Raw genomic sequence first — 27,705 nt, 5'->3', positions numbered from 1 at the left:
AGAGATAGACGACGGGGGGGGGAGAGAGAGACGACGGAGGGGGGGAGAGAGAGACGACGGAGGGGGAGAGAGAGACGACGGAGGGGGAGAGAGAGACGACGGAGGGGGGAGAGAGAGACGACGGAGGGGGGAGAGAGAGACGACGGAGGGGGGAGAGAGAGAGACGACGGAGGGGGAGAGAGACGACGGAGGGGGAGAGAGAGAGAGACGACGGAGGGGGGAGAGAGAGAGACGACGGAGGGGGAGGGGGAGACGACGGAGGGGGAGAGAGAGAGACGACGGAGGGGGAGAGAGAGAGACGACAGAGGGGGAGAGAGAGACGACGGAGGGGGGAGAGAGAGACGACGGAAGGGGGGAGAGAGAGAGAGATGACGGAAGGGGGGAGAGAGAGACGACGGAAGGGGGGAGAGAGACAACGGAAGGGGGGAGAGAGACAACGGAAGGGGAGAGAGACGATGGAAGGGGGAGAGAGAGACGACGGAGGGGGGAGAGAGAGACGACGGAAGGGGGGGAGAGAGACGACAGAGGGGGAGAGAGAGAGACGACGGAGGGGGGAGAGAGAGAGACGACGGAGGGGGGGAGAGAGAGACGACGGAGGGGGGAGAGAGAGACGACGGAGGGGGGAGAGAGAGACGACGGAGGGGGGAGAGAGAGACGACGGAGGGGAGGAGAGAGAGACGACGGAGGGGGGGAGAGAGAGACGACGGAGGGGGGAGAGAGAGACGACGGAGGGGGAGAGAGAGACGACGGAGGGGGGAGAGAGAGACGACGGAGGGGGGAGAGAGAGACGACGGAGGGGGGAGAGAGAGAGACGACGGAGGGGGGAGAGAGAGAGACGACGGAGGGGGAGAGAGAAAGATGACGGAGGGGGGAGAGAGAGAGACGACGGAGGGGGGAGAGAGAGACGACGGAGGGGAGAGAGAGAGACGACAGGGGGGGGGACAACGGAGGGGGAGAGAGACGACAGAGGGGGGAGAGAGACGGCGGAGGGGGGGAGAGAGACGACGGAGGGGGGAGAGAGAGACGACGGAAGGGGGAGAGAGAGAGAGATGACGGAAGGGGGGAGAGAGAGACGACGGAAGGGGGGAGAGAGACAACGGAAGGGGGGAGAGAGACAACGGAAGGGGGGAGAGAGACAACGGAAGGGGAGAGAGACGATGGAAGGGGGAGAGAGAGACGACGGAGGGGGGAGAGAGAGACGACGGAAGGGGGGGAGAGAGACGACAGAGGGGGAGAGAGAGAGACGACGGAGGGGGGAGAGAGAGAGACGACGGAGGGGGGGAGAGAGAGACGACGGAGGGGGGAGAGAGAGACGACGGAGGGGGGAGAGAGAGACGACGGAGGGGGGAGAGAGAGACGACGGAGGGGAGGAGAGAGAGACGACGGAGGGGGGGAGAGAGAGACGACGGAGGGGGGGAGAGAGACGACGGAGGGGGAGAGAGAGACGACGGAGGGGGGAGAGAGAGACGACGGAGGGGGGAGAGAGAGACGACGGAGGGGGGAGAGAGAGAGACGACGGAGGGGGGAGAGAGAGAGACGACGGAGGGGGAGAGAGAGAGACGACGGAGGGGGAGAGAGAGACGACGGAGGGGGGAGAGAGAGACGACGGAGGGGAGAGAGAGAGACGACAGGGGGGGGACAACGGAGGGGGAGAGAGACGACAGAGGGGGGAGAGAGACGGCGGAGGGGGGGAGAGAGACGACGGAGAGGGGGGGAGAGAGAGACGACAGAGGGGGGGAGACGACAGAGGGGGGAGAGAGACGACAGGGGGGGGGAGACGACGGAGGGGGAGAGAGACGACAGAGAGGAGGGGAGACGACGGAGGGGGGAGAGAGACGACAGAGGGGGGAGAGACGACAGAGCATCACAACACAGGAAGAGGCTGCTGCACTGAGAGCGGAGGACCTGTGGTGACATCACCGTCATGTGATCAGGGGGCGGAGCTCAGGAAAGGTAGAGACTAAATCCATGTGGGCTAAAGGACCTGACGTCATACCCATGTGACTTGATGATGTCATTGGAAAGGGGCGGGGCCTCGCTCTCCATTGCTCTCTGCTGCTGAGGCTGTGGTGATTACTCTGAGGAGCTGAGGTGATTTGCGGGCGCAGATAAGTGGATGTTCCTGTATGGGGGCTGCACAGGGAGCAGGGGGATTCTGTAGGTGTGGGACTGCGTGGGTAAGGAGGGGGTCCTGTTACTTGCGTGGAGTCACCCCCGTGACCGTCCCCCGCTGGCGCTGTAGTTACCACGGTGACCGTCCCCCGCTGGAGGTGTAGTTACCACGGTGACCGTCCTCCGCTGGAGGTGTAGTTACCATGGTGACTGCCCCCGCTGAAGGTGTAGTTACCACGGTGACCATCCTCCACTGGCGGTGTAGTTACCACGGTGACCGACCTCCTACGAGGCTGATAATGAGCGGTCAGGTCGGCGGAGGAGGCCGCGGTGGAGTTTGTGTCTTTTCCTCCAGATTCTTCCTGATAAATGTCGGATATTTGGGGCAGAATTCAGTGATTGTCGTTATATCGTCCCTTGTGATCTCCAGCCGCCGGCTTTCAGTCATGCAGGCACCAACGCAGATACAGTCACCGTACGCAGCACTGAGCGGCGTCTGTAACTGCGCCTGGGACTGAGACTGACAGCCGGCTCAGCAGTGCATCAGTACAGAGCGACCATCACTCAGTGTCGGGGCGCAGTTACAGCTGTCCCTCACAGTGCTGCCAGTGGTGACTGTAGCTACACCTTGATTCCTTGGGATTACAGTCTGGCCTATGCATTTTTTGTGAGGGTGGTAGTAGTGGTGAGGGACTGTTGTGTTCCTACACCCTGGCTCCCTGACAAAGACAAATGTCCCAATTCTCCTGTGCTGTGCGTGTGGTGCAGAACACTCACGTTTTGGTCACAGATCTCTGCTGTCTTCGGTTTTTCCACTTTAGTAACCGCCGCACACACGATAGGGGACTTCCACTCCGTTTTATAAAAAAGAACTTTACTTAACAGTCCAACTTCACCATGAGGGAACACGCAGTATTGGGCGCATCCTTTTCCAGGTTCACAGTTCATTGCACAGCATATGTTAATATTCACCGTCTGTTTGTCCTGAGATGTCCCTTCCATAGTCGACCTCTTTGGCCTCTGAGACGCTCGCAATTTTAAGAGTCCCGTTCCATTTATTCTTACTCCCATGACATCACCACGAGAGAGAGGATCCACCCATCAAGGACAGGAAACCTACAGGTTAAAAAGGGCGGCACCTCTCTCCCGCTTCAGTTTAGGTTTCCTGTCCTTGATGGGAGACCTATCAGGTACATGCAGGTAAGATCGGTCTCTTCCCCAGATGGATAGACAGGGTGCCCAGAGCGGTTAAGTTCCTGCCCTAGTCGGTCCTGTTCTTTCTGGAGACGCCATGGCAGGGCTCATTGGGGCGTCTCCGTGTGCGTTGCGGTCAGCGTGATATCCCCTGGGTGAAGCTGGATGGTCTGTGATGTGTGGGACCGCATGCAGGCAACCCACCCCCCGCTACACTATTCAAGAGATCTGCACGTTCCCCGCCGGCGAGGCCCTGTGACGGCTGCTCTGTGACGTATTTCCGGTGCGCTGACCTCCACCGGAAGTGGGCGCAGCTCGCACGCGGCCAGGAAGTATGGGCCGCATGCGAGCAGAGTGTGGACGCCGGAATATTGTTCACCGCAACAGGATGGGCGTCCCACCGGTACTGCTGGGAGTAGTGTTCTGCCCACCCCGGGTGGGGGGGGGGGGAGGCCCCCCCTTTCCACACAGGTACCTGTATGGCCAGTATAGAAATAGACCTGGTTACATACGGAGGTGCTTCCCAGCCCCTTGTTTTTTCGTTGGCAATTGGAGATACACAGGAGCTATCACCTCAGCAAGAACAACTGCAGCAGGAGCAGCCCTCTGGGGAGCCCTCACAACAGGCGGTGCAACGTCGTTCCCGATCCGGGTCCAGTCGTTCAACTACGAAATTCACCACAAAAAGCAGGAAGGAAGGTCCTGTCGTTCAGAGAGATCCTCCGCCGGTTAAGAAGGATTCCTCTGCTTCTACGGTACTGCATATGCCAGGGTGTAAGTGGAATCTTCGTGAAAGTTCTACTAATTTTTTCTTCTACTTCTCTGTCTATAAAATGTTTTCAGAGCCAGAAATGTCCATTTAAATCAAAGCATAAGGAATGTGCCCTATGCAGCAGCCCGCTCCCTGATGCATATATTACAAAGTTGTGCCAGCCTTGTAATGACAAGGTGATGACGGAAGAAACCCTAGGGTTTTCTTTGGGTCTAAAAACTCTAATTAAAAAAGAAGTAGGCAAGGCTTTGCGAGGGAATTCTGAGGCCAGACATTCTCCTCAGGACCCTCGACCAGGCTCAAACTCCTATATCTCAGATATTTCTTCCTCTTCCCTCTATTCCTCAGATAACGAATCTGAGAGACAATGTTTTCCTCTAAATGAGGTGGATGCCTTGGTGAAAGCTGTCCGTTCTACCATGGGCATTGTGGACACTAGACCAGAGAAGTCTTTAGAGGATGTAATGTTTGGAGGATTAGGTCAAAAAAAGAAAAGATGCTTCCCCATCAATACAAAAATTAAGGATCTCATTGATAGAGAGTGGCAAAAGCCAGACAGGAAGGGCAGCATCCCTCCCTCTTTCAAAAAGAGGTATCCATTTGATGATACCGCATGCTCCTCCTGGTCAAAGGCACCAAGGCTTGATTTTGCCATTGCTAAGGCATCAAAAAAGCCTTCTCTCCCCTTCGACGACATGGGAGCTTTAAGAGACCACCTGGACAGACGAGCAGATACCTTTTTTAAAGGTGCTTGGGAGACAGCTACAGGAGCCCTGAAACCAGTAGTACTGCCACCTGCACTTCCAGAGCCCTGATGGTCTGGCTGGAACAGCTAGACAACCAACTAAAGGAGGGTGTCTCCAGGAAGGAGATTATTTCTTCTCTCCCCCTAGTCCAGGGTGCAGCGGCCTTTCTTGCTGATGCATCTGCGGACTCAGTTAGACTAGCAGTGAAATCGTCAGCTCTTTCAAATGCTGCTCGGCGAGCCCTTTGGCTTAAGTGCTGGCCTGGAGATGTACAAACGAAATCTAGACTTTGTACAATTCCTTGTGAGGGTGAATATCTTTTCGGCCAAACCATGGATGATCTTTTGGAGAAAGCTGGAGATCCTAAGAGGGCTTTCCGTCTGTACCTCTACCCTCTTTTAAGAAATCTTTTCGGAAAAAGAAGTTTGTCCGAAGAAGATTCTTTAGAGAACAAGAGAAATTCGAGGAAAGAAGTCGCAAAGGTAGAGGCCTACTCTTTGGTTCTTCCTCCAGAGATGAGCAGAAACCAGGGGAATCACAATCGGCCCAGGTGGGAGTGAGATTGTTGTTCTTTTTTCCGGCTTGGGAACGTATTTCACATAGCAATTGGATTTTGAGCCTGATTAGATTTGGTCTTAAATTCCAATTTCAAGCCATTCCTTACAGAAGATTCGTAATTATTCCCTCTAGTTCCTCCCCAGAGCGGCAAACTGCCCTCATATCGGAAATTCAAGACCTAATCAAGAAAAACGTCCTGATTGAGGTTCCGAAAACAGAAGAGGGACACGGATTCTACTCCACGCTCTTCTTGGTCCCCAAACCAAATGGGTGTTTCAGGACCATTATAAATTCAAAATGCTTAAATAGGTTTCTTAAAATAGACACCTTTAAGATGGAATCATTAAAAACAATAATAAAATTGCTTTTTCCCCACTGCTATATGGTAGTCCTAGACCTTAAAGACGCTTATTACTATGTTCCCATTTATAAGGATTATCAAAAGTATTTAAGATTGGCCATCAAAATAAAAGGGGTAGTAAAACACTTCCAGTATACAGCTCTTCCCTTTGGGTTGGCTATAGCCCCGAGAGTTTTTACCAAACTGGTGGCAGAAGTTATGGCCCATATAAGAGAAAAGGATATTTTAATAATCCCTTACCTCGATGATTTCCTGATAGTGGGGAATTCCTTTGTACAATGCGAGGCCCATCTTCAGGTAACAATTTCTGTCCTACAAGGCCTAGGTTGGTTTCTAAATCTGGAAAAATCTAGGTTGACCCCTCAAAAAGCCCAACAGTTCCTGGGGGTCATTTTAGATTCAGAAAGACAGTTATGCCATTTATCAGATGAGAAGATTGCAAAAATCCAGGGACTAGTGAGACATTGTATGGATAGACCCTCTATGACACTTCGTAAAGCCATGTCATTATTAAGTACCCTGGCCTCAAGTTTTACTATGGTGCTTTGGTCCCAATTTCACTCAAGGGCTCTTCAATGGGATGTATTATATAATGACTCAATTCTAGATGGATATCTAGACCAGGAGTTTACTTTGGCCCCTCATTCCTTACAATCCCTTCGTTGGTGGTTGGTATACACTAATCTTTCTAGGGGAGTCCCTTGGGAAAGTAAACCTACTGCAGTTTTGACTACAGATGCAAGTGCTACAGGTTGGGGAGCTCATTTTGGAAATAACTTAATTCAGGGAACCTGGTCAGAAAATGAGGTACAGTTTTCCTCGAATGTTAAGGAGCTTTTGGCGGTTGATTATGCGCTCAATGGGTTCCTTGTATATTTACAGGGCCAGGATGTCCGTATACTCTCGGACAATCAAGTCTCAGTAGCATATATAAATCATCAAGGGGGAACCCGTTCAAAAGACTTAATGAGAGTAGCAGACAGACTTCTTCAGAAGGCAGAAGATCATTTTCTCTCCCTTTCTGTGGTTCATCTAAAAGGAAAAGAAAACATCAGAGCAGATTTTCTCAGCCGCAATTCCCTAAAAGAAGGAGAATGGTCCTTAAACCCTCAAATATTCTCCAAGATTGTGGCAATGTGGGGTCTTCCAGCAGTGGACTTTTTCGCGACGAAATCCAATCGGAAGTTGGCAACGTTTTGTTCTCTAAACCCCAGAGAAAAGCCCCTGGCAGTGGATGCCTTTATGATTCCCTGGGCGTTTCCTTTGGCGTGTATATTCCATCCTATGGTCCTGCTTCCGTCAGTCCTAAGGAAGATCAGGGCAGACAGAGCCAGAATGATCCTCTTTTGGCCCAAGAAGCCATGGTTCTCTTGTCTCCGCAGAATGTCAGTATCAGACCCCTGGGTCCTTCCGGAATTTCCGGACCTTCTTACTCAGGGTCCGGTTTCCTATCCTCCAGCCTCAAATCTCCATTTAACGGCATGGAATTTGAAAGGGCACTGTTAACCAGCAAAGGGTTTTCCACGAATTTAGTAAACACTCTCCTATCTAGCAGAAAGCCCGCATCTATGCTAGAACTTCTTGAAAGTTCCTGTCCTTTGCAGAATTCAAACTAGAGGATGGGATCCCTATTGGGAAGATAATAGAGTTTCTACAGCGGGGTTTAGAACAGGGCCTAACCACTAGTACTTTGAAGGTACAAGTTTCGGCTTTAGGAGCCTTATTTGCTTTTGATATAGCAGCTAATTATTGGGTAGCACGCTTTATAAAAGCCTCTTTCAGATGTAGACCTATTATTAAATCCAGACCCTCTCCCTGGGATTTAAACCTGGTCTTAAATGCCTTGACTAAACCCCCCTTCAAACCTCTAGATTCAGCCACCCATAAGATTATTCTTCTTAAAACAGCCCTGTTAGTGGCCCTAACTTCGGCCAGAAGAGTAAGAGACATACAGGCCTTTTCTATATCCCCACCATTTACTCAAATTATGGATGATAGAATTGTACTAAAGCCTGACCCAGATTTTCTTCCAAAAGTAGTCTCACGTTTTCATAGAACTCAAGAGGTAAATCTTCCAACTTTTTGTTTTCCCCCTAAAAATCAGAAAGAGGAGAAACTACATACATTAGATGTTAGAAGGTGCGTGCTTAAATATCTGGAGGTTTCACAGAGTTTTAGGAAAGATAGTTCCCTATTTATATGCCATCAGGGGGCTAGGAAGGGTTGTAAAGCTTCAAAATCTACAATTGTGAGGTGGATTAGAGAGGCCATCACCCTCGCCTACTCCTCGGGGGATAAGGAAGTACCGGAAGGGTTGAGGGCACATTCCACCAGAGCAGTAGCAACTTCCTGGGCCGAGAAGACGGGGGTTTCCATTGAAGACATATGTAAGGCTGCCACCTGGTCTTCTCCCTCCACCTTCTATAGGCATTATAGATTGGATTTAGGTGACTCTTCTGATCTCACCTTCGGGAGAAGGGTGCTTCAAGCTGTGGTCCCTCCCTAATCTCCTTTCGTCTCTGTAATTCTCTCGTGGTGCTGTTATGGAAGTACGAATAAAGCCTTAGTTACTTACCGTTAACAGGATTTTTCGGAGCCCATGACAGCACCCTTATATTCTCTCCCTACACTGGTGTTTTTTTTTGCACTCCCATAAAGTTATTTTCCTTTTTTGCACCTTCAGGGGAAGTTAGTTAAAGTAATTGGCTTAAAATGAATTTGTTTTGTTGTAATTAACCTTGGCGGTCCTCTCATGCTCTGTTAACTAAACTGAAGCGGGAGAGAGGTGCTGCCCTTTTTAACCTGTAGGTTTCCTGTCCTTGATGGGCGGATCCTCTCTCTCGTGGTGCTGTCGTGGGCTCCGAAAATTCCCGGTACCGGTAAGTAACTAAGGCTTTCCTCTGTACTATTCCCCGTCCGACTTCCCCTTCTGGGAAGATTTTAAGACAAGCTACTCTGCTGACTCCTGTGGACCGTAGGCCCGAACATTAAGGGAAAGTCGTTTTAGAGTTCCTGACTAACGTTGCTCTGCTGCTGGTCGGACCGGGTTTCTGTGCCCCCTGGACCTCCAGCTACTGCTCTGTCACATCCCTCCCTCAGAACTAACTGACAGGAAAAACCATTACTCCGCCCTGGCCTAATCTCCTCCCCTTTTGACTGGGACAATCACCAATCCTCCTTCGGTTGCTGGGCAGACTTCCCCGTTACTCCCCTGCTGCAGTCACTAAACCTCCTGGTAACTACCCCGGCTCCTCCTGCTCTGGAGCTATTGCTAAACACATTAACTGTTTCTATCCTAAACTATTGCGTTCACCACTACACTGTACCCAATTCCTAATAATAATAATTTTTATTTATATAGCGCCAACATATTCCGCAGCAGTTTACAATTAAGCGGGGACATGTACAGACAATAAATTCAATACAAGGTAAGACAGTTTAAACAGTTACATTAGGAGCGAGGGTCCGGCCGCTTATAATCTACAAGGGAATGGGGGGACACAGTAGGTGAAAAGTGCTTGTTATTTCAGGTCTGACAATTATAATAAATAGGGATTTTCATATAAAGCTGCATGATCCGGTCATCAGCCCATATATATAAGTGCAATAATCAAGTATCGAGTGCAGTTATCTTGTGCATGGAGGGTGTGGAGACAGATGAAGAGTAGGGAGCAGATTCTGAATAATATTTAGGAGGGGACAGGGGAAAGTTGGTTTACTGAGTAGTTAAGGTGGTCGGCTTGTTTAAAGAGATGGGTTTTTAAAACGCGCTTGAAGACATGGGGGCTAGGCATCAGTCAGATCGCCTGGGGTAAAGCATTCCAGAGAACTGGCGCAGCATGAGAGAAGTCTTGGAGACGGAGGTGCGAGGTTCGGATTATGAGGGATGTTAGGCTTAGGTCATTTGTAGAACGGAGGGCACGTGTAGGGCGATGGGCAGAGATGAGAGAGGAGATATAAGGCGGTGCAGAACTGTGGAGAGCTTTGTGGGTGAGAGCAATGAGTTTATATTGGACCCTGTAGCGAATGGGTAACCAGTGTAATGACTGGCACAAGATGGAGGCATCGGTGAAGCGGCTGGACAGAAATACATCCCTGGCTGCCGTATTCAGGATGGATTGGAGAGGAGAAAGTTTGGTAAGAGGGAAACTGATCAGAAGAGAGTTGCAGTAGTCCAGACGAGAGTGAATAAGAGCGACAGTAAGAGTTTTAGCAGTTTCAAAGGTGAGAAAAGGTCGGATTCTGGAGATGGTTTTTAAGATGCAGGTGACAAGAGCGGGTGAGTGATTGGATATAGGGAGTAAAAGAAAGGTTAGTGTCGAATATGACCCCAACGCAGCGGCCATGCTGCTTGAGAGTTATGGTTGAACCCTCCAAGGTAATTTCGATGTTTGGTAGAGTTGAGTTAGTAGAGGGGAGAAACACAAGAAGTTCAGTTTTGGAGAGATTCAGTTTAAGATAGAGGGAGGACATGATGTTAGAGACAGCAGACAGACAATCCTTGGTATTTTCTATTAGGGTAGGGGTGATGTCAGGTGAAGAGGTGTATTATTTGTCGTCAACATAGAGATGATACTGAAACCCAAATCTGCTGATTGTTTGTCCAATAGGGGCAGTGTATAGAGAGAAGAGGAGGGGGCCTAGAACTGAACCCTGCGTGACCCCGATAGTAAGGGAACGAGGAGAGGAAGAGGAGCCGGCAAAAGATACAGTGAAGGAGCAGTCAGAGATGTAGGAGAACCAGGAGAGAACAGTTTCCTTGAGGCCTATAGAGCGGAGCATAGTAAGGATTTGCTGGTGATCCACAGTGTCAAATGCAGCAGAGAGATCCAGGAGAATCAGCAGGGAGCAGTGACCTTTGGATTTAGCTGTTCGTAGATCATTAGAGACTTTAGTGAGGGCAGTTTCAGTGGAGTGTAAGGAGTAGAAACCAGATTGTAGAGGGTTGAGAGATAGCGGATTAGACGGGAGTGGACCAAGCGTTCCAGGAGTTTAGAGATGTAAGGAAGGTTAGAGACAGGTCTGTAGTTAGCAGTGCAGTTCTGGACCAGGGATGGCTTTTTAAGTAAAGGGGTTATGATGGCATGTTTAAATGACGGAAAGATACCCGAAGAAAGAGAGAGGTTAAATATTTTAGTCAGGTGAGTGGTGACCACCGGTGAGAGAGACTGCAGATGTGAAGGAATGGAGTCACTGTTGCAGGTTGTAGGTCGAGAAGAAATGAGAAGCTGGGTAACTTCTTCTGTAACAGGCTCAAAGATGGCTAAAGAGCTTGAAATGCGGCAGGGAAGGGGATCCAGGCACTGAGGAGATTGGGCTGAGATGTCCTGATGGATGTGGTTGATTTTTTCTAGGAAATAAGTGGCCAGATCCTCACCGCTGAGGTTGGTGATGGGGGCCTGTGCGTTAGGTTTCAGGAGGGAGTTTAAGGTTTCAAACAGTCATTTTGGATTGTTGGACAGTGAAGTGATGAGGGTGGTGAAGTAGGATTGTTTGGCCAGATGAAGGGCAGAGTTATATGTTTTGAGCATGAATTCATAGTGGATGAAGTCCTCTGCTAAAAGAGATTTTCTCCACTGACGCTCAGCACATCTTGAGCAACGCTGAAAAAAACGTATTTCCATTGAGTGCCAGGGCTGCCGTTGTCTGTGTCGGGTCTTTCTGCATGTAGAAGGTGCTACTTCATCTAGGGCGCTCTTCAGTGTATTATTGTAGTGTGACAATGCGAAGTCTGGACAGGAGAGGGAGGAGATGGGGGCTGAAGACGTGTGGAGATTGTCCATAAGCTGCTGGGTATTAATGGTACATGTATTCCTATAAGTGTGGTCAGGGGGGTGTCCCGGGGGAGGAGACAGTTCTTGACAGAGAAGAAAACAAGGTTGTGGTCCGAGAGAGGGAGAGGGGAGTTAGTAAAGTCATGCAGCGAGCATAGACGGGAGAAAACCAGGTCCAGAGTATTCCCATCTTCATGTGTAGGAGAATTAGTGACCTGTGAGAGGCCGAATGAGGGGGTTAGAGAAAGTAGATGAGAGGCAGATTGGGAGAGGGGATCATTGATGGGGATATTAAAGTCTCCCATGATGAGGGTGGGGATGTCACAGGATAGAAAGTGAGGAAGCCAGGTGGCAAAGTGATCCAGGAACTGGCTGGAGGAGCCTGGAGGGTGGTACACAGTACGGTTTCACTCGTACCCTTACCCGAGGCTCGGTGACAGTGTCATGTCGGATCACAGATGCATGGCCAGAAAGTAGTGAGAATACGTCTGTATTCTGCTGCATCAAATTCCGAGCCTCCCATCGCTGCTGTTTAGTGAGAGCATCACTTATTTTAACCTCACACCCGACCTCATCCCTGGCTGGTGTCAGAGGGTTCCCAGACGGTACGACAGGCGTCTCATCCATAATCAAACATTCCCGGACTTTCCAGGCTTTTAGCAGGTTCACATGATACAGTTGTTCCGGTTTTCTCTTTCCGAGCTGGTACACTCGGTAATTCACCTCCCCCACCTTTTCCCGGACTTCATTTGGCCCTTGCCACTTGATCTCCTTGGGTAGCCCAAGGCGGCAGAACATGGCAAACAGCTCGCAGGGGATACGTATTGCCTCCTGGTAACGGGTGGCATAATCTACTACCACCAAAATATGTTGGTGGCCACGGGCAGATTTTACTATAGGCCCCACCATATTCATTGCAATCCGCTGAAAAGGTACCTCCTATAATGGGTAGAGGTACCAATGGAGTCTGGAAATTTGCAGTGGGTGTGGTAAGTTGACACTTGGGACACGACTCACAATACCTCTGTACCTCGGCATAAATCCCGGGCCAAAAGCATCACTGCAAAATACGTTCTTGTGGTTTTTTTTTCATCCCTAGGTGTCCACCCAGCGTGTGTGTGTGTGTGAGAGCGTGAGCCATCTCTAGCAGCGCCCGGCGGTACGACTGCCAGCTGTTCCACCACTTCATCCCGGATTTTATCAACTCTATATAATAGATCCTGGTTGACAGCCATGTATGGGAAAACCGCCTCTGCACCCGGTTGCTGAGGCACCCCATTTATTTCTACCACCCTTTCTCATGCGCAGGCTAGAGTTGGATCCTGCAGCTGAGTTGTCCCAAAAGTACCAGGGGACACTTCCAGCTCTGGGATCGATGGGGTCTCCTCAACCTCTCCTGCCAATACCTCTAGGTTAACCTATCTGGGTTACACTAGGTCGGCGACCCCTACGGCAGGTATCCATGACTCGGAATCTTTGGGTTCCATGCCGGGACATTTACCCTGGGAGGGTTAATTTTGTTCTCCCACAGGGACCAGTATAGGGGCAAGTATCTTCCCAAAACAGTCCCATCAGGTAGGGTCTTCACCACTCCCACCACATGTTTCATCTACCCACACGGGATGGAAAAAGTAACCTCTGCTGTCGGGTACTCTAGGAGGTCCCCATGTATGCAAACAACCCCGACTTTCCATCCACTGGGGTTCTCCTTGGCAACCAGTGACCCATGGACCAGAGTCACTAGGCTCCCTGAGTCCAAGAGAGCCTCCTTCTGGTTGACGAGTACCTGGCACAATTGGGGTTCGCTGCCCGCACCGTCTGCAGTCACGGTGCAGACTGTCTGGGCATACATCGAGACTCTGCGTGTGAACCCACAGTCCATGGGTTCAACAGTCAGAGGGCAGTTGTCAGCCACATGTCCTGGCCCTTGGCGCTGCCAGCACCTGATAGTGGAGGCACCATTAGTCTTTGAGACCTTTTTAGGGGACACTGGTCTGCCTCCCTCACTCCAGGGTACCCCCTCATTATGGGCTCGGTACTGACCCCAGCAGAGGGACGTGACCCTTTCACCGGCTCCTGGGCTTGCAGGGTCCGGCGTGATAGTCGCAGTGGGGCAGAGTCCCGTATGAAGTCCTGAGTGGCCGTGTACCGCCCGATCAGGCTAACCACCTGGTCTAAAGTGCCTGGGTCCCCTTGCCGCACCCAACTCTGTATAGCTGCTGGCAGAGTTCTCTCTAGCCGATCGACCACCACCCTCTCCACCATCTGGGCCAGAGTCAAAGTCTCAGGCTGGAGCCACCTTTTAACTAGCTGCAGCAAGTCATATGCCTGAGACCTGGCGGTCCCGGCCTCCACAAAGGTCCATGAAAACACCCTTTGGGTTCTCAAATATGTATTAGCTCCCAGTAGGGCAAGGATCTCACCTTTCAGCTTCCCATAGTCCTGGTCATCATCTCAACTGAGGCCAAAGTAGGCCTTCTGCACGTCGCCCATCAGAAACTGAGCCACCACGTCAGCCCACTGGGAAGTTGGCAGGTTCTCCCACTCCGTGGTGTGCATGTAGATGGTGAGGAAGGCTTCTACATCATCCTCCGGACTAGGCTTCCTCAAGACTGAACGGGCCTTGTCCCGGGCCTCAGGAGTTTCTGGGGTCGGTGCTGGTGGCTTCTCTCGCAGAGCCGCAATCTGTTCCACAATCAAGTCATTAGTGCTCTGCTGGTGCTGCTCCTGCTGTTGCCTCTGGAGATGTTGGTGCTGCTGGGTGAGTACTAACTGCTTTAGTAGCCCCTCCATATCAGCAGGCTTGAGCTGTAGCTTTGCAGACTTGATCACAGACATGCAGCTTTTGGGGTATGCCTCAGTTCACACTGCCCGCATTCTCCACCATATTGTAATGGGGCAGTGACCCAAGGAAAGTTCAACTTTAAATATCTTTATTTGCACAATGTCTCTGGATCGCAGCCGGGTGATCCAAACAGTCCGTGTAAACCTGCCGCCTTTTCACTCGGGTGCGCCAGTTACGTTGCCTTCACCAGCCTTTGTTGTACCTTCACCCAGGCTTGCATTGTACAGCGCCTCCTGCTCTGCAGCTTAGCAAACAAACCACTGACACACCCAAACCTTTGCTGAAGGTTTTTTAATGGATTCTGATGTTGTCCTCTCTTTTCATCTTCTCCTTTTATTGTACAGACGCCCTCCAGCTGATCCAGTGTTCATCCCTCCTTCTCCTGAATGACCCCCCGAGGATGGACGAGGACGAGACCACCAGAAGATTATTACACTTCACCCTGGAGATCATCTCCCTGCTGAGCGGAGAGGTAACTCCTCTACATTTCTATCAGCTTTATTGTGTTATGTAACAAGTCCGACATCAGGAAGAGGAAATCCAGAAGAGGAAGAGAAGGATTCTTTACTGTAAGAGCAGTGATTGTGTGCAGCTCTCTGCCAGGAGGAGTTGTCATGGGGATTCCCTATAAGAGCTGTAGAGGGGCCTGGATGTCTGTCCTGAGTGTAATAATAATCCAGGTTATGGCCCCAGATTACTGGAGACGGTTATTGATCCCGGGATTTCTACTGATTGTCAGATCTGGAGTCGGGAAGGAATTCTTCTCCCTAAGTGTCTCTCTCCATACACAGGATTACACAATAGTGAGGAAGACACCAGGGGAGGGTGTGACTCCCATCATCCATCTCCAGGAGTCAGGAGGGCGGAGCCCGGACCCCATCACAGAACCTCCCCCGCACCCCCCGATACATGAGAGGAGGAAGAAGAAGATCCTAGAGCTCAGCAACAAGATGATTGAGCTGCTGAGCGGAGAGGTGACTGCTGGGACATTATACAGGACGGCACTGGAGGATTCTGGGTGATGACCGGAGAGGTGACTGCTGGGACATTATACAGGACAGCACTGGAGGATTCTGGGTGATGACCGGAGAGGTGACTGCTGGGACATTATACAGGACGGCACTGGAGGATTCTGGGTGATGACCGGAGAGGTGACTGCTGGGACATTATACAGGACAGCACTGGAGGATTCTGGGTGATGACTAGAGAGGTGACTGCTGGGACATTATGCAATACAGCACTGGAGGATTCTGGGTGATGACTGGAGGTGACTGCTGGTACATTATGCAATACAGCACTGGAGGATTCTGGGTGATGACTGGAGAGGTGACTGCTGGGACATTATACAGGACAGCACTGGAGGATTCTGGGTGATGACGGTGTCGTTGTCAGGTTCCTATAAGGTGTCAGGACATCGCTGTCTATCTCTCCATGGAGGAGTGGGAGTATCTAGAAGGACACCAGGATCGGTACCAGGAGGTGATGATGGAGGAGCTCCGGCCTCTGACATCACCAGGTGAGAGGAGACTCTTGTTGGCTCCGGGGGATGTGATGACGTCTCTCGGCCTCGTCCTATAATAGATGATTTTTCTCCAGACTTGCTCTGGTTTTCTCTACATTTTCTCACAGCTTTCATTCCCTGATTATTCTCTTCTGATCTGTGAGTCGTGGTTTCTCCGCTGTCGTCTTCATCAGTCTTGAGTCTTCGTCCTCGGCGGCTTCTTTCAGAAACTTTCACCTTCCTTAGAGCATCGGTCACATTTTGTCTGCAGATGTCCCAACTCATCTGTTCGTTCTCTCCTATGATTTCTTTCGGTACCGGAGTCTGATCGTTACTCAGCAGAGTCGGGGTTAATTTACTAATGATTTTCCACCTAATCTGTTGTCGCTTGTCCATACCTCTGAACTCTGTGTGGCATTGACCTGGTCGCTAATCTGAGCTGCTGATAACCTGCGATTTCTGAGGCTGGTGACTCGGATAAACTTATCCTCAGAAGCAGAGGTGACTCTTGGTCTTCCTTTCCTGGGGCGGTCCTCATGTGAGCCAGTTTCTTTGTAGCACTTTCAAAGTTTTCCCAATTTTTCGGACAGACTGACCTTCATTTCTTAAAGTAATGATGGCCACTCATTTTTCTTTACTTAGCTGCTTTTTTCTTGCCATAATACAAATTCTAACAGTCTATTCAGTAGGACTATCAGCTGTGTGTCCACCTGACTTCTGCACAACACAACTGATGGTCCCAACCCCATTTATAAGGCAAGAAATCCCACTTATTAAACCTGATAGGGCACACCTGTGAAGTGAAGACCATTTCCAGTGGCTACCTCTTGAAGCTCATCAAGAGAATGCCAAGAGTGTGCAAAGCAGTCATCAAAGCAAAAGGTGGCTACTTTGAAGAACCTAGAATATAAGACATATTTTCAGTTGTTTCACACTTTTTTGTTAAGTATATAATTCCACATGTGTTAATTCATAGTTTTGATGCCTTCAGTGTGAATGTACAATTTTCATAGTCAAGAAAATACAGAAAAATCTTTAAATGAGGTGTGTCCAAACTTTTGGTCTGTACTGTGTGTATATATGTGTATATGTTTATGTGTATATATATATATATATATATATATATATATATACATATACACACAGTTAGGTCCATATGTATTTGGACAGAGACAACATTTTTCTAATTTTGGTTCTAGACATTACCACAATGAATTTTAAACAAAACAATTCAGATGCAGTTGAAGTTCAGACTTTCAGCTTTCATTTGAGGGTATCCACATTAAAATTGGATGAAGGGTTTAGGAGTTTCAGCTCCTTAACATGTGCCACCCTGTTTTTAAAGGGACCAAAAGTAATTGGACAGATGAAATAATTGTAAATAAAATGTTCATTTCTAGTACTTGGTTGAAAACCCTTTGTTGGCAATGACTGCCTGAAGTCTTGAACTCATGGACATCACCAGACGCTGGGTTTCCTCCTTTTTGATGCTCTGCTAGGCCTTCACTGCGGTGGTTTTCAGTTGCTGTTTGTTTGTTGGCCTTTCTGTCTGAAGTTTAGTCTTTAACAAGTGAAATGCATGCTCAATTGGGTTGAGATCAGGTGACTGACTTGGCCATTCAAGAATATTCCACTTCTTTGCTTTAATAAACTCCTGGGTTGCTTTGGCTTTATGTTTTGGGTCATTGTCCATCTGTAGTATGAAACGACGGCCAATCAGTTTGGCTGGATCTGAGCAGACAGTATGGCTCTGAATACATCAGAATTAATTCGTCTGCTTCTGTCCTGTGTCACATCATCAATAAACACTAGTGACCCAGTGCCGCTGGCAGCCATGCATGCCCAAACCATCACACTGCCTCCGCCGTGTTTTACAGATGATGTGGTATGCTTTGGATCATGAGATGTACCACGCCTTCGCCATACTTTTCTCTTTCCATCATTCTGGTAGAGGTTGATCTTTGTTTCATCTGTTCAAAGAATGTTCTTCCAGAACTGTGCTGGCTTTTTTAGATGTTTTTTTAGCAAAGTCCAGTCTAGGCTTTTTCTTCTTGATGCTTATGAGTGGCTTGCACCGTGCAGTGAACCCTCTGTAGTTACTTTCATGCAGTCTTCTCTTTATGGTAGATTTGGATATTGATACGCCTACCTCCTGGAGAGTGTTGTTCACTTGGTTGGCTGTTGTGAGGGGGTTTCTCTTCACCATGGAGATTATGCTGCGATCATCTACCACTGTTGTCTTCCGTGGGCGCCCAGGTCTTTTTGCATTGATGAGTTCACCAGTGCTTTCTTTCTTTCTCAGGATGCACCAAACTGTAGATTTTGCCACTCCTAATATTGTAGCAATTTCTTGGATGGGTTTTTTCTGTTTTTGCAGCTTAAGGATGGCTTGTTTCACCTGCATGGAGATCTCCTTTGACCGCATGTTTACTTCACACCAAAACCTTCCAAATGCAAGCACCACCCCTCAAATCAACTCCAGGCCTTTTATCTGCTTAATTGAGAATGACACAATGAAGGGATTGCCCACACCTGTCCATGAAATAGCCTTGGAGTCAATTGTCCAATTACTTTTGGTCCCTTTAAAAACAGGGTGGCACATGTTAAGGAGCTGAAACTCCTAAACCCTTCATCCAATTTTAATGTGGATACCCTCAAATGAAAGCTGAAAGTCTGAACTTCAACTGCATCTGAATTTTTGTTTAAAAGTCATTGTGGTAATGTCTAGAACCAAAATTAGAAAAATGTTGTCTCTGTCCAAATATATATGGACCTAACCATATCTATCTATCTATCTATCTATCTATCTATCTATCTATCTATCTATCTATCTATCTATATATATATCTATATATATAAAAAATATATATATATATATATATATATATATATATATATATATATACATACATAAAAAAGTCCAAAAGTAGGTGGACAGAAAGTGTAATAAGGTTATGAAGGGGGAGATTTATCAAACACTAAATTGCAGCCGCCTGTCTGGATCATCCTCCAATAAACCATGAATTAGACGTGGACGATAACCTTTCCACCCAATAGATTTCAGGATTCGCATGATAGAAGCTCCTGAAATTCCCAATTCCAAAGAGGCTCTTCTGGTGGACTTTTTTGGACTCTGAACAAATGTTTCAGCAGCAAGTTGTTTATTATCTTCTGTACAGACTGTTTTGGGTCGACCAGTTTTTGGAGCATTAAGGATTGAGCCAGTGGCATTGAATGCGGTAAATGGTTTGTCTCTTTGGGGCTTGAGTACCAAATGTTTCAACCCAATTTGCTCTAACGGTTTCAGCATTTTGAGATTTCCAATACTCTGTTAAAATCCATTTTCTTTGATCTGTATTTAAATTATTTGCCATTATGTGTTATCTGAATTTTCTGAATTATCTGAAAAGAAAACAGATTTGGGGGAGATCTATCTGTGAAAACTAGATCTGTGAAACTGGCTCAGTTGCCCTTAGCAACCAATCAGATTCCACCTTTCATTTTCCAAAGAGTCTGTGAGGAATGAAAAGTGGAATCTGATTGGTTGCTAAGGGCAACTGAGCCAGTTTCAATTTACACCATGTCTGATAAATCTCCCCTTCATAACCTTATAACACTTTCTGTCCACCTACTTTTGGACCACCCTGTATATATATATATATTTGTTCTAATTTTGGAAGACAAAGCAAAAATGATGGGGACTTCAATCTGAGATCCTGGTCTGGTGGTAATAATAATTGTAAGTCTCCCTTAAAGGGATGTTTGTTCAGAAGAATATGTATTATGGAGCTTTTCTGTGGAGTCTGACCAGACAATCTCTCCTTGGCTCCCCGTGTGCATCAGTAAGCGCCCATGACCCCGGTGCCGGCTCTCTAGTTGTCCTTTCTACACATTGATGGGTACTAACCGCTGTGTACCGGGTGCTCCCCACAACACCATCCTTCCGGGTTCTGTGACTTCGTACGTTAGTCGTACATGTGCCTTTTTTCCTCCTTTAGAGACAAACGCAGAACTTGCTGCTTATTTTAGTGTTTATACCGAGGCGGATGTTGAGAGTTATCTCTATTTAAAGAAGAAGAAAAACACGGTAACCCGTCTTTTAATAGAACGGAAGGTTCTCTCCTCTTAGTGATCCCAGAGGATCCTGTCCAGGAGGGAGGCCGTGTCCACATGGTGATATCATGAGCTCTCAAAATACAATCACTGGTAAATGGTCACCGTCCTTCCCCCAATCTCCATACAGTGAATTAGGAGAGAAGAAACCAATGGATGGAAATGTGGAGCTTTCTCCAGCTCCTCTGTGGTTCCATCCCTGGTGGAGACGAAACTTGGAGAAGTTGTGTTTTTAGTACGGCTCCTTCACTGACTGACGAGGGTCTTCTCTGTCCCTCTCCTTGGGGTCTTCATCCTCCAAGTGCAGAGCATTAGGCTTTGGCCTCGCTGATTATCACTTCATACTTGAGGCCACAATGTGCTGGGTCCTTGGTATCGGGGGTGAGGACCACAACAATGTAATTTATTCCCTGATACATAAACATAGAATTACTGGTTCTGAGAGACGAGTCTCATATATAGACAGATACACGGCAGGTCATGTATTCAGTCTGTGTGTCTCCACAGATGGATCCAGGAGGAGAAATCCACCAGAGAGATGTCCCCGTCCTCTGTATCCCCAGGACTGTCCAGAGGAGAATCGCAACATCCCGGAGGATCATCAGGTAGACGACACTGAAGTCCCCACAATATCTGACCATGAAGTGATTGGACCTGAGCTCATCTTACATTTTTTCTTTTTTAGGGTGAAGATCTGATTGATATTAAGGTTGAGGTTATACATGGAGCACAAGAGGCGACCGCAATATGGGCCGATCAGCAGGGTGAGGAGGGCAGACTGTCATGTCGGTTCTGTGGCCATCTACTACTACTCCCATCATCTCATGATCACATGACACAATCTACAGTGGCATGTAAAAGTTTGGGCACCCCTGGTCAAAATTACTGTTATTGTGACCAGTTAAGCAAGTTGAAGATGAAATGATCTCTAAAAGACCTAAAGTTAAAGATGACACATTTCCTTTGTATTACGCTTGGACATTTGTGTGCTCAGATAACTTTGACCAATGATTCAGACCTTACTTAGCCTGTTAGGGTAAGGGCTCGTTCACTATCATCATTAGGAAAGGCCAGTGTTATAAAAACCCAGCCTACTCTAACAATGTGCCAAATAAACAGCAGCCATGGCTTCTTCTAATCCGCTGTCTAGCACTCTGAAAATGATGGAGGCCCACAAAGCAGGAGAAGGCTATGAGCAAAGCGTTTTCAAGTTGCCTTTTGCTCGGTTCAAAATGTAATAAAGAAATGGCAGTTAACAGAAACAGTGGAGGTCAAGATAAGGTTTGGAAGACCAAGCAAATTTTCAGTAGGATTGCTAGAGAGGCAAATCAGAACCCCCGCCTGACTGCAAAAGACCTTCAGAAAGATTTAGCAGACTCTGGAGTTGTGGTACATTGTTGTACTCTTCAGAGACACCTGCAAAAATATGGACTTCATGGAAGAGTCATCAGAAGAAAACCTCTCCTGCGACCTCACCATGAAATTCAGCGTCAGAAGTATGCAAAAGTACATCTAAGAAGGTCTGATGCATTTTGGAAACAAGTCTTGTGGACCGATGAGGTTAAAATAGAGCAATGATCAAAGTTATGTGGAGAAAAAAGGGCACAGATTTTTAGGAAAAGAACATCTCGCCAACCATTAAGCATGGTGGTGGATCAATCCTGTTTTGGGGTTGTGTTGCAGCCAATGGCACAGGGAACGGGTAGAGGGAAGAATGGATTCCATGAAATTTCAGCAAATTCTTGATGCAAACATAACATCATCTGCAAAAAAGCTGAAGGTGAAAAGAGGATGACAAATGATAATGGTACTAAACACACGTCAAAAGGCGCAAGCTGAAGGTTTTACAATGGCCCTCATAGTCCCCTGATTTGAACATCATTGAAAATCTGTGGCTAGACCTCAAAATAGCAGAGGATGCAAGACGACCCAAGAATCTCACAGAACTGGAAGAATTCTCCAAAGAAGAATGAATGAAAATCCCTCAAAAAAAAATTGAAAGACTATTGTCTGGCTACAAAAAGCATTTACAAGCTGTGATACTTTCAAAAGGGGGCGCTACTAGGTACTAACCTTGCCGGGTGCCAAAACTTTTGCATTTGTCCATTTTCCCTTATTGAATTTTTTTTTAAATGTAAAAGATGAAAATATATATAATTTATTATTTATTGTTTTGCCTAAAATACAAAGGAAATGTCATCTGTAACTTTAGGCCGTTTAGAGATTATTTCATCTTCAACTTAACTGTTCACAATAACAGTAATTTTGACCATTGGGGCCCAAACTTTTACATGTCACTGTATTCTGTCACTATGTGTTTCCTACAGATGGACTCATGGAAAGAAATCCACCAGAGAGATGTCCCCGTCCTCTGTATCCCCAGGACTGTCCAGAGGAGAATCACAACATCCCGGAGAGTCATCAGGTAGACGGTGCTGAGCCCTGTACCGGAACTGTATATGGGGGGACATTTCTGATCGAGGTCATAGATGTCACAGATTTTGGTAGTTTCTTGTATTGTGCTGATTGTTACATCTGATATATCAGGAGGAAGATCCGACTAAGAATAAAGTGAAGGACGAGACAGAAGATGAAGCGATGACGAGGGGGGATCAGCCGTGTGTGAGTGACGGGAAGGCGGAGATTCCTGTAGATGTTTCCACAGGTGTGTAATAATGACCAGCGTGTGATGATGATGATGATGACCGGCGTGTGATGATGATGATGATTGGCATGTGACTATGATTAGCGGCGTGTGATGATGATGACTGGTGTATGACGATGATGATTGGCATGTGACTATGATTAGCGGCGTATGACGATGATGACCGGCGTGTGATGATGATGACTGGCGTATGACGATGATGATTGGCATGTGACTATGATTAGTGGCGTGTGATGATGATGACCGGCGTGTGATGATGATGATTGGCATGTGACTATGATTAGTGGCGTGTGATGATGATGACTGGCGTATGATGATGATGATTGGCATGTGACTATGATTAGCGGCGTGTGATGATGATGACTGGCGTATGACGATGATGATTGGCATGTGACTATGATTAGCGGCGAGTGATGATGATGACTGGCGTATGATGATGATTGGCATGTGACTATGATTAGCGGTGTGTGATGATGATGACTGGCGTATGACGATGATGATTGGCATGTGACTATGATTAGCGGTGTGTGATGATGATGACTGGCGTATGACGATGATGATTGGCATGTGACTATGATTAGCTGCGTGTGATGATGATGACTGGCGTATGACGATGATGATTGGCATGTGACTATGATTAGCGGTGTGTGATGATGATGACTGGTGTATGACGATGATGATTGGCATGTGACTATGATTAGCGGCGCCTGACGATGACCGGTGTGTGATATTGTATGAAGTCTCCGGTGCAGTGAAGCTTTATCCGCCGTCCACATCACAGCAGAAGCGTCCGGTGATGGCGCGGCTGCTCTTGTACAGAGTCCGGTTGCGCACCGATGAATAACTGGGCCGCATTCACACCTCTTCTTAATGATTTAATAAGCACATTTTTAATTTTCCTAATTGTGTTTTTTAATATTACTTCCATCTTTTACTTCCATATTATTCTTACACAAGTCTCATGCTGCCATATAAATGACTGAGCTTGCGATTCGGACAGAACCCCGGGGGAAGATTTCGTATAATGAGGCGCTGTGGACGCCGTCTGGCCTATGATCCAGTGATGTCCATCTTTTTCAGCGTGCATAAAAGCGCAGTCGACCAGAGGCTAGACGGAGTCCAGTGTAACTCTGCTGCCTCATTATTCTGAATGGATCCCTCGGGGGTGTCATCTGAATCATGTGTTTTGTAGATTTAGATGGAAACCCCGATGTACAGTGGGTACGGAAAGTATTCAGACCCCTTTACATTTTTCACTATTTGTTTTATTGCAGCTATTCGGTAACTTCTAAAAAGTTATTTTTTTTTCTCATTAAAGTCCACTCTGCACCCCATTTTGACTGAAAAAAAATACTGTAGACATTTTTGAAAATCTATTAAAAAAGAAGAACTGAAATATCACATGGTCATAAGTATTCAGACCCTTTGCTTAGTATTGAGAAGAAGCCCCCTTTGGAGCTAGTACAGCCATGAGTCTTCTTGGGAATGATGCAACAAGTTTTTTACACCTGGATTTGGGGATCCTCTTCCATTCTTCCTTGCAGATCCTCTCCAGTTCCGTCAGGTTGGATGGTGAACGTTGGTGGACAGCCATTTTCAGGTCTCTCCAGAGATGCTCAATTGGGTTTAGGTCAGGGCTCTGGCTGGGCCAGTCAAGAATGGCCACAGAGTTGTTCTGAAGCCACTCCTCTGTCATTTTAGCTGTGTGCTTAGGGTTATTGTCTTGTTGGAAGGTGAACCTTCTTCCAAGTCTGAGGTCCAGAGCACTCTGGAAGAGGTTTTCATCCAGAATATCTCTGTACTTGGCTGCATTCATGTTTCCTTCAGTTGCAACCAGTCATCCTGTCCCTGCAGCTGAAAAATACCCCCATAGCATGATGCTGCCTCCACCATGTTTCACTGTTGGGATTGTATTGGGCAGGTGATGAGCAGTGCCAGGTTTTCTCCACACATACCGCTTAGAATTATCACCAAAAAGTTCTATCTTCGTCTCATCAGACCAGAGAATCTTATTTCTCATAGTCTGTGAGTCCTTCATGTGTTTTGAGAAAACTCTATGCGGGCTTTCATATGTCTTGCACTGAGGAGAGGCTTCCATCTAGCCACTCTGCCATAAAGGCCCGACTGGTGGAGGGATGCAGTGATCGTTGACTTTGTGGAACTTTCTCCCATCTCCCTACTGCATCTCTGGAGCTCAGCCACAGTGATCTTGGGGTTTTTCTTTACCTCTCCTACCAAGGCTCTTCTCCCACGATTGCTCAGTTTGGCTGGACGGCCAGGTCTAGGAAGACTTCTGGTGGTCCCAAACTTCTTCCATTTAAGGATTATGGAGGCCACTGTGCTCTTAGGAACCTTGAATAATGCAGAAATACTTTTGTAACCTTGGCCAGATCTGTGATTTACCACAATTCTGTCTCTGAGCTCCTTGGGCAGTTCCTTTGAGCTGATGATTCTCATTTGGTCTGACATGCACTGTGAGCTGTAAGGTCTTATATAGACAGGTGTGTGTCTTTCCAAATCAAGTCCTATGAGTTTCATTAAACACAGCTGGACTCCAATGAAGGAGTAGAACCATCTCAAGGAGGATCACAAGGAAATGGACAGCATGTGACTAAAATATAAGTGCCTGAGCGAAGGGTCTGAATACTTATGACCATGTGATATTTCAGTTTTTCTTTTTTAATAAATTTGCAAAATTGTCTGCATTTCTGCTTTTTTTCAGTCAAGATGGGGTGCAGAGTGTACTTTAATGAGAAAAATAAATGAACTTTTTAGAATTTACCAAATGGCTGCAATGAAACAGAGTGAAAAATTTAAAGGGGTCTGAATACTTCCCGTACCCACTGTAAGTGTTCAGCGTACAGCACAGGATAAATATGATCCAAAATGATGTGTACCCCAAAATGCCACCATTAAGAGCTTCTACTCAACCCACAAAAAACAAGTCCCCACTCAGGTTCATCATCTGTAAACAGTAATATAGGGGGTGTCCATATTACTGGTAGCACAAAGGTTCTGGAAAAGTGACTTGGCTCCCACTTAAAGAAATCCAGTGACATCTGCGCTCCCAAATCCAAATGCCCCCTCCTCCTGGGCCCCACAGTGTGCAGTTAGCATCCACATGTTTGGCATTACTGTAGCAGGGAGAGACAATTTATTTCTCCAGAAAGCACTAGCTGGGAATCATGTACTGGGCGCTACAACGTAAGGGCACTACAATGTACCGGACACTACAATATACTGGCCACTATAATGAAATATTTGCATTTTCACTTCGCAACATCCATTACTGCTCGTTTCTGGAAAGCACCCATGGAGTCAAATTCATCACTACACCTGTAGATACATTTCCATAGGGGTGTAATTTCCAAACTGGTGTCACTTGAGGGGGGATTCTGCTCTTTTGCCACTTCGGGGCTCTGTATATGGAGTCTGCAAACTGTTCTACTAAAGTTTGTTCTCCAAGAGTCAAATATTGCTCCTTCCCTCCCGAGTCTCGCCATGTGGCTAAGCAGTACAGTACAGCCACATATGGGGTATTGCCCCGTTCAGCAGAAATTGTGTAACAAATTATGTGGTCATCTTTACCCATTTTCCCTTGTGAAAATGTAAAATCTGGGGCTAAAATAACATTATAGCGGTAAAAATGTAATTTTGTTTTTCTTCACCGTTCAATTGTATAACATTTTGTGAATCACAATTACCTTGTATTCATTGGGAAAGTGCGCGGTGGATGCTGTGTGTGACGCTCGGGGAAACCCCACCCACAGCCCGGCGTCCACCGCGGGGATCGCATCACCGAGTCACGCCTCACTTGACGCGACATCAGGGGAAGCAAGAGCCGGCTGCAGCCGGGGGTCGCGTGATGCCGGTGAGTGGCCAGCGATAGCGCCGCTCACAGGTAATAAAGACAAAGCAAGATAATTAAAAAAAATCTTCTCTCAACGGGTTAATTACATTGGGGGCATTTTTAACCGCTTCGCGACGGCCCACTGTAGATAAACGTCGGCGCTTGCTGGGCTCTGTGCAGCGCCGACGTTTAAAAACGGTGGGTGGTCTCGCAGCGCTCAGGACCCCCAGGGTCCTGCAAGTGCTGCGATTCCGGTGCAGAGCGTTAGCTGTGACAGGGGACATCATCGGGACCTGATTGGATCAGGTCCCAATGATGTTAACCCTTTGCTATGTTCTATATGCCGCTTTCTATAGTGATCGCGGCATATAGAAGATAGACAGAGGAGAGGGAGTCGTCTTACTTACCTCTCCGACAGACCGCTGATACCTTCCAGGACCTGGCGTTGCTATGGCAGCTGGAGGTCACATGACCGCCTCCAGATCTGCCATATATGGTGTCCTGCCAGGCTCAGCCTGCAGCTGAAGCCTGGCAGGACACACTGACTGTGAAACAGTCAGCAAAGATCTCATGTAATGTAATATATGTCTATTACATTGCATGACATCAGTGATCAGAAAAATAAAAATTAATGTCCCATACAGGGACTAAGTAAAAATGTAAAAAAAAAATGTTTTTAAACTGTTAAAAAAAAAAATCACTAAATAAATAAAAATAAATAAATAAAATATTACACCAATAAATCCGTATATTTATGCAAAACCAAAAAAGTACACATATTTGGTATCGCCGCGTCCAAAACAACCCGATCTATAAAACTGTCACACTAATTAACTCCTTCTGTGCACATCGTAATAAAAATAAATAAAAAACGGAGCAAAAAACTATGCTTTTTCATCATATTGCCAAACAAAAAAGTGGAAAAAAATGCGATAAAAAAGCAAAATGGAAATAAAAATGGTACCGCTGAAAACGTCATCTTGTTCCGCAAAAAAAAATCCGCCAATACAGCTCCATCAGCCGAAAAATAAAAAAGTTATAGCGCTCAGAATAAAGCGATCCAAAAAAAATATTTTTTCTATAAAATTGTTTTATTGTGTAAAAGCGCCAAAACAAAAAAAAAATACAGTAAGTGTAGTATCGCTGTAAACGTACTGACCCAAAGAATAACGCTGCCTGATCACTTTTACCACACGCAGAACGGCATAAAAAAA

General features: G+C 47.2%; 1 protein-coding gene and 1 pseudogene across 1 annotated transcript; both read left to right on the top strand.

The window, feature by feature from the left end:
* The first annotated feature begins 1,865 nt into the window (after positions 1-1,865).
* LOC141212355 (gastrula zinc finger protein XlCGF66.1-like) lies at positions 1,866-20,987 on the top strand. The gene is made up of 7 exons (XM_073664911.1): positions 1,866-2,091; positions 14,707-14,834; positions 15,154-15,336; positions 15,755-15,878; positions 20,484-20,581; positions 20,662-20,740; positions 20,971-20,987. Exons 2-7 carry the CDS (start codon positions 14,763-14,765, stop codon positions 20,985-20,987), a joined length of 573 nt encoding a protein of 190 aa, XP_073521012.1. The 5' UTR covers positions 1,866-2,091; positions 14,707-14,762.
* Positions 20,988-22,534: 1,547 nt separating this feature from the next.
* LOC141212354 (uncharacterized) overlaps positions 22,535-27,705 on the top strand; it is a 112,955-nt pseudogene continuing 107,784 nt past the window's right edge.

The sequence above is a fragment of the Phyllobates terribilis genome, unplaced genomic scaffold (assembly GCF_046119375.1).
Source record: "Phyllobates terribilis strain yellow unplaced genomic scaffold, ASM4611937v1 Scaffold_171__1_contigs__length_4068163, whole genome shotgun sequence".
Taxonomy (NCBI): domain Eukaryota; kingdom Metazoa; phylum Chordata; class Amphibia; order Anura; family Dendrobatidae; genus Phyllobates; species Phyllobates terribilis.
The sequence above is the reverse complement of the archived record's forward strand: the minus strand, read 5'-3'. Positions and strand labels throughout refer to the sequence as shown.

What these genes read in the sequence shown, in the direction of transcription:
- LOC141212355 (XM_073664911.1), top strand. Translation starts at nt 14,763, where the DNA reads ATGGACGAGGACGAGACCACCAGAAGATTATTACACTTCACCCTGGAG. An exon ending in TTGAGCTGCTGAGCGGAGAG is followed by an intron (nt 15,337 to 15,754) that starts GTGACTGCTGGG and finishes TGTCGTTGTCAG; the next exon opens with GTTCCTATAAGGTGTCAGGA. An exon ending in CCGGCCTCTGACATCACCAG is followed by an intron (nt 15,879 to 20,483) that starts GTGAGAGGAGAC and finishes GTGTCTCCACAG; the next exon opens with ATGGATCCAGGAGGAGAAAT.